Source organism: Echinococcus granulosus, assembly GCF_000524195.1.
Source record: "Echinococcus granulosus chromosome Unknown EG_S00059, whole genome shotgun sequence".
NCBI lineage: Eukaryota > Metazoa > Platyhelminthes > Cestoda > Cyclophyllidea > Taeniidae > Echinococcus > Echinococcus granulosus.
Window position 1 is genome coordinate 67,612 of NW_020170439.1, and position 9,426 is coordinate 77,037.

General features: G+C 40.8%; 1 protein-coding gene across 1 annotated transcript; it reads right to left on the minus strand. All coding sequences in view use genetic code 11, as the record gives it.

Moving 5' to 3' along the window:
• Positions 1 to 1,005: 1,005 nt before the first annotated feature.
• On the minus strand, positions 1,006 to 7,439 carry EGR_06544 (Glycogen phosphorylase, brain form; the record flags this gene model as incomplete). Its single annotated transcript, XM_024495793.1, has 5 exons — positions 1,006 to 1,182; positions 1,632 to 1,868; positions 5,534 to 5,758; positions 6,897 to 7,197; positions 7,279 to 7,439. The coding sequence occupies 5 exons, from the start codon at positions 7,437 to 7,439 to the stop codon at positions 1,006 to 1,008; spliced, it is 1,101 nt and encodes a 366-aa protein (XP_024349753.1).
• Between the last annotated feature and the right edge of the window lie 1,987 nt (positions 7,440 to 9,426).

Below are 9,426 nucleotides of genomic sequence, written 5' to 3' on the forward strand. Positions count from 1 at the left end.
GGAGCGAACCTCCTATGCTTGCAATGTGGGTATGACTGGTGGACTGTGGGAGGAATAGTTCACTGGGCATTTTTTGCTGACTGAGATCTATCTAGGCTATGGTACCCCAGTTATTTCTTCTTCGGTTTTCTCTATTTTTTCAGGGACAAATAGGACTGAAAAATCAGTAATAAGAACGTTCGGATTTTATACGACTTTTTGAGACTTCATAGCTCTTTCTATTGCAGAATACGACCCCAATACGATATCATACAGTACCTAAGATAGCAGAAAAAAATGACACCGCCTCAACTTCATTCAAATCACCCGTATTCCCCTGATAAACCTTCCCATGTAGCACTTGTCACTGTTATTGGCGAAAGACAATCATTGAACTACATAAAATGTAGAATAATTAATTAGGATTTGGATGTGCATTAGAATCGAAGGCAGCCGGAGTTGGAACCTTCGCTTCCAGGGGCAAATTCCACGGTAAAATTGGAATTTGTTAACGCTGATGATATCAATCTGTATTTACAAGGCTATTTAAAATTATAAATTATTACCCATCCACGAAATTGATGTGTTACGCGATCCACTTTTTGCCAAGTAAAATATTGGCAGTACATTTCTCCATTTGTCAACTTGGATCAAACAAATCAACTCCTGCAGCTCCAACTTATCCACCTAACCATTATGAAGACACACTAAATCCTACCCTCTTCATAAGTGCCAATCAAAATATAGAATAAGTATATTTGATTTTTGACGCTTTCATCCTGCAATAGGGCTAAGATTCTTAAAATGGGCGGTCAGCGGTCCAAAAAGAGGGCATCTTACAGATAACTGCGGAATAGATTGAAAGGGGCAAAAGAAGCGAGATGACATGGTGCGTTAGTTATATCTGGAGGTGTGAGAACAAGACGGCACCTTCGTCAACACTATCACCAATATCACTGACTTCGAAGACAATGCCAAATTGATAGAACGAAAAGGGATGAGATTTCTAGATGTGTTCGCGAAGGTCTACTTGCTGGAGGTAGCAGCAGGATCTTCAGGGTTCTCGAAGGGAGCGGGCAACTTCTCCTCCCGTGGCTCCACGCCCCAAATGTCGCGAGCGTACTCGCGGATGGTGCGGTCAGAAGAGAATTTCCAGGAACCCGCAATATTTGCTAGCATCATTTGTGCCCACTGCTTCTCGTTCTGTGAAACCAAGGTAGACGGATGAGATTTAGTCAACTGAGAAGTCAAGAGAGAAAATTGTTTTCTTCTTCCTCCTTTATCATATTTTTATTCCTTCGAAATCCCCTGGATGTGTTAATTATACACGCACTACTCCTTCATGATCGGCTGACTGAACGACGGAAGCGAAGTAGCTGGGAGCACTTGTTCAACGCAGTCACACCTACACAATTAATTCTTCTCCACTTCTCACACTTCATCCATCCGCTTCCATATCTGCCTACCAAATCACAACGCCAACAAATAGTGATAATTTCTTCAGCTTGGGTTTTGCCAAAGTGGCTTACTAACAATTCTCTTTTCAACGGATCCCATTATTTCTTCTCCCTAAATTCAGTTTCAAAACGTCTGCTTCACTGGATTCAGAGATTGCACAAAATAGAAGGGGAGAATTAAAAGACTCGACTTACCCTATAGGCCTTATCGACATCAGCTTGAGCTCTCATGTAGTCGGCGAAGTCAGCGCAGAGCATGAAGCGGTCGCCAAACATCATGGTCTTGTAGATATCTTTGAAGAGATCCGGCTCTTCAGGTGAGAAATATCCCTGACCGATTTGTGACAGAATCAACTTGAGCTCTGGACAAGCATCAATGTACGCCTGTGAGTCGTACCTTGAGGCATGGGATGAGATGAATGTGAACCAGTTCTCAAATAATCATAAATTTTGCGGAAGCATGGAGACTATAGAACTGAAGTCGACCCAACCAGCAAACTAAGAGGGCATTTTTTGGCAAATGATGCTATTTGTACGTCTGACTCGATGACGATTCAACATTCTGAGATTTTACACCATCGTCTACAAGTCGGTCTGGTCATGTGCGGATTTCGGTCTCGTTGGAACTTGCGAAATGCATGCAATTGTTTACATTCATCAATCTTTCGGTGCGTCACTCTTCACTGCGTCCGGGTACCACAAAAGCGGCAGGATAAATATGATATATGCAATATGGATCGGCATGCGAAATTTGTTATGACATTTGGTGAAGGTGAGTCATCAGAAATTACCATCCAGAAATGACTTAAACAATCTAACTTTAGCAACGAATCCTTCAAAGATGTGTAATGAAGAAAGATATAGCAACACTGACACACAACTTTACAATTAACTTGTTAAGAATGCTTAATCTCGTCTAATGGGAGTAATTAAACATTTGCTTTGCGCCGACTTTAACCGAGACCTGAGTAAATGGGCCTCAACAATATTTATTGACATCTGATGGCACTACGCTTCGTAATTTAGGTAGTTTGAGAAGTAAGTAGTGGGCCGGCTTGTGATTAGAAACGGGTTTTCAATTTCAACGTCCATGAAGTGAACGCTCGTCCTCATTAATTATAGCCAAGTTCTCTACCCATTACCCTCCAACCACACACAACTAAGAATGGCACCTGGAATCTTGTACCATTTCTTCCCCAGCCGACTATGCTTGCTTTACGAATGTGATTGACGGGCTGCAAGGGGAATGGTCCACTGGGCATTTCACGTTGACTAAGATCTGCCCAGAAAATAAAATCCTGGGTTATTTTTTCTTTTCTTCTTCTACAGGTTCCACTAGGACTAGTAAATCAGTCTTTCTCCTGTACAATTCGTCAAGACCTCATGCCTCATTCTGTTATAAAATGCAGCCTCAGTGAGGTTTCATACTGTACTTGAGCGTGGAAAACTTTAAAACATGTTCACATAGAGGTAATGTAGGACTGTAGCCTGCTTCATGAAAATTATTTATAAATAAAAATTTATATGAAGCTTGAGAAGGGTGACGATTCTGGCTTAGCTGCCCCGACAGAATGGAAAGTGTAGTTTGAGTTCAGGAGACTATCCACATTGGAATAAGTGGCCTACCCTTTGCGATTGAGCTCCTTGACTTCGTCTACAGTCATGCCAAAGATGAACATGTTCTCTCGTCCGCACTCCTCAGACATCTCAATATTAGCACCGTCCATTGTGCCCAAGGTCAGTGCCCCGTTAACCTTAAGGCAATACAAGCAGTTTACAACTATAAAAGGGAAAAGGCATTTGTAGACGGGGAAGGTTTGATAATTGAGCGTGTTGGGGCACCAAATGATTTAATGGAAGCTTTTTTCAAATGCGCAGTGGATGAAAGGTTTTCTCCTTACAAAAACGGTTTCAAAATGGATGCATTAACGACTCTGATTTCACTGTAAGAAAAATTAAATGGTTTTAGAAATCGCCTAAAAAATTGCATTTCTTAAACTAATCCCTGGTACAATCTATCATCTCTCCCTGAAAAAATAAAAATTATTCAAGACCCCCCCTTCGATCGGAGCATGCATATCAGGCAGCGAAAACTAGGTCTCGGTCACTTATCATACCTCTATTTCTTAATTATGTGTTTCACTAATTGTTTTGTATCAAGAAAAGATTATAATAATCACGGCAGATTGGGGAGAGAATCGAGAGAGTAAGAAAGCATCTCCTCCTCATCCATCCTCAAGTATGATCTGGAAGTTTATGCTACTTTGTGAGAAGAGAACGTTTTCCCACTAATTTCCGACTGACTGTCTTCCGGTTGTATCAAGTTTTATTGTACAGGTGGATCCCACCCATAATTATTGGAATGTCTAATAGACTATTCTACCCACAGTCCATCAATTATACACATACACATGAAGCATAAGTTCCCTTCAGGGATAGTGGTGTTTGGCCTAGAAGAAGGGGATGGTGACACAGTCAGTGGACTGTTTCAAGGGAAAGTAACGATATATCATTTGGCTTAATGCTCCCTGGAATAACAAAGTTATTTCATGCTGCGAATTTTGCAATCAGCAAACAATAAAAAAACGTCAATTTGATATAAGATGAAAGGGAAGGAGAAAATAAATTGATAGGCTTTTGAGCTTTTGTTTGCTCCCTGTTGTTTAATATGTGCATGAGATCCATTCATCGGACTTTCACCTCCACTTTTCATCCCCATTTGATAATGGATATTTTATTATGACCGCAAAAAAGAACATGATGCATTCTTTATCACCATCAAGTCTTAAGTGGTATCGAGTTAATCTCCATTCGTAGAGTAAACAAGCTGTGATCATGTCAGGTTCAACCAACATTTGATTTCGGTTCAAAATAATCCAAATATAGCAGAATAGAGGACATTCTACCAAAGATTGAGTGACGCAAATCTCAACTCAATAATGCAGGATATAAACAATCGCAGTCTGCTAGTGTCTACCATTTAAAACGAATTGGTACTGTACCGGTCCACACCAAATATCACAAGAACTTATTTATCTCGCATTTTCGACTTTTACTTTGAAATGCATCTCACGTTTTGGCGAAACGTGGATGCAGAGCTTTAGACAGTGAATGGAGCTGCAAAACAAGGAAGTTTAGAAAATAACAGCATTCCATGCTTTTAAAAATACTTCTTTATTTAAAAGGCTCCATTTATTTTTATCTAATGAAGGGGTAAAGTTAAAAACTAGAAAGAGGTCTAGACTGCACGAGTTACTTTAAGGTATATCATAGCTGCTTTTCAATCAACATCAAGTACTAGATTGTGAAAGAGCAGCGAAATATAAAGAAAAGGAAGTGAATGAATCGAATAAATGTAGGACGGGGGATCGTTCTATTTTGGCCCACTTTTACACTGGCAAAAGGAGATTTACTGCAATACTTTCTTTAAAACATACGGGAAACGCACTTAGGACCTTTTCCCCCCTATCCTCCCCCAATACCTTGAGACGCAACACTCTCCCTTTCCTCCAGCAAAGTGGGACAAGAAGGAAGAAAGAGGGGAGAATGCAGCTTACCATAAACTTCATGTTGCCAGTGCCCGATGCCTCGGTGCCAGCAGTGGAGATCTGCTGCGACAGGTCCGCCGCGGGGAAGATCTTCTCGGCCAACGAAACACGGTAGTTCTCCAGGAAAACCAGCTACACCACCGTCAACAGCAACAGGAAAAGTCGAGTTAGTCCCAGTTACTTCACATTGTGTCAAAGCGCCTCGCCCTATCGTCTGCCACCACTTCTCTACTTGACAACCTACTTGCCCACCCATCTGTCCGTGGTTCAAAGTGTCACTTGCAGTTTGTTCACCCGCCAATCCATACAATATATTTAATTGACCCTATAAGTCAGTGGGAGGTCCATAGACATTTGTCAGCTACAAGTACTTCACCAGCCACCACCCAACCATCAGAGATGGTGGCATCTTTATCCACGAATTGCATAAATAAAGTGACGAATGCATAAATCAACGAATGGTTGAATCCAAGGTGGAATGATGAGTGAGTAGTTGGAGAGATGAATGAATGAACCAATGACCAAAGTAGGTGGAAAGCAACGACACACCTTGAGTCTTCCACGCACAATGGGGTCATTGTTGACCACTTTGCCAACAGAGTTGATGAGTTTGATGATCAACTTGGCCATGTGATAGCCAGGCGCCGCCTTTCCACCAATCATTACAGTACGCGGCACCATCCTCAAGTTCGGATTCGCTTTGATCCGGTTGTACTGTGCGATCACGTAGAAGCAGTTCAACAGCTGGCGCTTGTATTCATGGATGCGCTTTACCTGTACAGCAATGAAGAAATAACCAACAAATGAACATCTTCCCTCCACCCTTCTCCTACATTTTCTCCTCTATCTTCTTCGTCAATACGTGGTGACCTTTACTTGAATTCATACAGTCTACCAACTTTACCAGTGAAAGTCGAGTTCAAATTCCTATGCAAGTTTCTATTTAACGTCTTGTCCTCGATTAGAAGTCCCTTCAGTCAAGGTTTGTAAAACCTTGCAGGAAGAGGTCTTTAGGTCCTCTTGGACAAATTTTCCTGAAAAATGTATTAAAGTGGAAGCAAAGCAGAGATGTTAAAGTGGGACTTTCCAAGGGTTGAAGCATTTTAAGCGTTTATGCCGTGCAATCCATTTCATGTGAAAAAGAAGCAGAGTCTAGGTTAATTATTCAAAATATCCACTGACGGCAATAGAGGTGGCTTATTCAAGTTGACGTCTTTTAATCCTGCAGGGGAATATCTCCCCGGTCTCTCCATACTCCTTGACTGCGAGGTCTAATTCGCAATCCACCCAAATGGATCAAATTTATTCGCGTATTTATCTTAGAATAGCATCCTTCCATTGCCACCCCGAAGAATACTACTTATTTTAAGGGCGTCTCACTCAAAAAAAAACAAATTAAATCAAAATTTTGATCTACTGACCTACGGAACTTGAATAGGACTTGAACTTCTTCAAGAGACCTTCCAATAAGCATACTTTTCACAGACCTAATAGATAACGACTTTTACACGATTCCTTTCACGTCATTTGGACTTTTTTCTAGGAAATATTTGCTAGTGAAGATTTCGAGAGGACATTTCGTGCATGAAACGAGCCACTTCTACGGCAATAGACGTGAGCTCCACTAAAACAGAAGGCACCAACTTTGTCGAAAGTCAAGATAGAGAGTCAGGAGCAGGAATTTTACTTTCCATGGAGGCTAGAAAGACCTGATTTGTACATCGAATGTACAGAGTTGGAATGGTTTTAACCAACACCTGTTATTTAATAAATTCTTCAGAAAAAAATCAAAAGAATATAGAAGAAATGGACAATATTATGAAGGGTTTAGTCTGATGAACTTTTAATTGAGTTAATTAAAATATCAAACAAATAAACTAAGCAAACACTTCAAAATATACTCATAGTTTACCTGAAAGTCGAAAAGAGTGGAGGGGTCAATCTTGATTTTGTAATGTTGCTCCACGTAGGACGCGAATTTGGCCTTATTTTCACGTTTGATGCGCATCAGATTTTGCAGGAATTGGATGTTATTTGAGAGGGCAGTAAGATCCTTCAGCTTTTCAAAGTTAGTGATCCAGCTATCATCTCCTAGGGCATCCATAATCGCGTCAGATAGAGAGGGATTACACAAGAGGAGCCAACGTCTCGGTGTGATACCGTTTGTCTTGTTTTGGAATTTTTCCGGCCACATCTCATAGAAGTCGTGAAACCTGAGTATTAAATCAACACCGCTGCCTTCTTGTGTTCAATTCAAACGACATTGAAGTCATAAATATGGAAGGGAAACGTACACGTCATCCTTGAGGATTTTGGAGTGAACTTCAGAGACACCATTCACGGCATGAGAGCCGATGATGCAGAGGTAAGCCATATTGACGCGTTTTTCTCCATCCTCCTCAATTATCGACATCCGCCGAAGGCGATCCATATCACCTGGCCACTTTGTAAGCATCAGCTGTGTTAGAAAGGAAGAATGGATAGCCGTTACTCAGGAATCCACCCTCTTCTCCTTCGTGTTCACGTATAGTTGATAGGACTTTAAGTGCTTGGGGTTTGTGTCGTGCTAAAAAGCTAAAGTGGAGTTAACCTACATCCAGAAATTCCTGATTAATGCGATAGATGATTTCCAAGTGACGCGGAAGAATGTTTTCCAACATTGAGCAGGGCCAACGTTCTAGAGCTTCTGGAAGAATTGTGTGGTTGGTGTAGGAAAATGTGGCACAAGTAGTATCCCAAGCCTGAAACCCGAAGAGGGAGAGAATAAGCCTTCTCAGGTGGTAAATACTACTCACTAATCTTATTGTGTCGATGATCGTTGTGTGGGACTAGTGTATAATGATGAGTTGAAAGAGGCTGCTACTTAAAAAGGTAGATACGAAAGGCATTTATGTCGGACCAGGATGCTAATCCAGCTGCAGTAAGCGTTGAGTACGCAGCAATACGGGTCAGTGGTTGGCGCACATGTGGATTAGCAAGGTTAGGTACCTTCAATCAGTGTCCGAAAAAGGTCGCAGTGCATGCGGTTACGAGGTTTATCATGGCCCAAAACACAAATTTGTAGACATCTATCCGTACAAAACGCATCGAGCACAGTTTTTACGGTGACAGAAGGCGCAGTGGCTTGGCAGAAAAACAAAATATTTGAATGATGGAAATGGTTTGAAGATAATCGGTTACAATTCAGCGTACATTCAATGCTTTAGACACTTGATCCTGAATATCTGATCGACAAAAAACTCGTAATGTGACGAGACTGGATAAAAGACAGAGCTTTCTATAAAAGCGGTGAAAATATTCATTCCTGAGCTGTACCCGACGAAGTAAAGCTGCCTGTCTCAGGATGTTACAGCTGCAGTGGCAAATCTCTCTGTTCTACTTTTCAAGTAATAGTTGAACGCTGGGGCAAGACCTGAATGTAACAGATAAATGGATACTTTTTTGATAAACATCAAGGTTTCAGTTTGACTTGAAAGTTCTTTGTCTAAGTTCGCTGCGCTGACCAGCAGATGGAGGAAGCTTGGGGCTCAAAACTTTACTCCTTCCTTTGGCAATGAAGAGTCACATCACATCTCAATATCCTCAAGTACAAAGGAGGAAACATCTGCAGGTTGAGAAACTGAACTTTTCAGATATAGCTGCCGTTTCAAAAGGACACTGATTTTCTAGTGGTGCAAAAATCAGCTATTAATTGTTTTGAAATGACTTCAAAGCTTGTCCTCTAACCAAATAAATACCTCCACATCTCAGAAAGCAGGCACTTAAAGTGGCAATTCTTTAGATAAGCAAACATTGAACCACCTTAGTGAATTATGCAAGAACCTCCTTATCTATGAAAAAGATAAGCCTTTTAAAAGTATAGGCAATAACGCAAACCTTTTTCCATTCCATTCCCTCTACATCAACGAGAATGCGCATAAGTTCGGGAATTGCAAAGGATGGATGCGTATCATTAAGTTGGATGGCCACTTTGCCAGAGAAGTTAGCCAAGGATCTCTGACCATGGTCAGTCACTCGATATCTTCTGATTATGTCCTAGGAAGAAAGGCATAACATGTTTAGGAAAAAAGAGTCGAAAAAAATTGCAAAAAGGTCAATTTCCTAAAATCCCATAGCTTTGGGATGAGCAGAAAAGACTATTTTGCTTCAGCAAATATAATTATTATAGGCAAGCTTTAAAAAAATTGCAAGGATGTTTTAGGAATAAAACGCACTTGAAGCGTGGCAGCCACAAGAAAGTACTCCTGTTTTAGACGCAGTTCTTTACCCTCAAAAAAGTTATCATTAGGATAGAGAACTCGGGAAATATTTTCTGCAGTATTTCGCCCAAAGACAGCCTAAAAGTGCGAAAGCAAAAAAATATATAGAAAATAGAAAAACAATCAATTTAGAGGTTGAAACGTACATCTATGTAGGCACCGGTGTTAAAAATTTTAAGATCA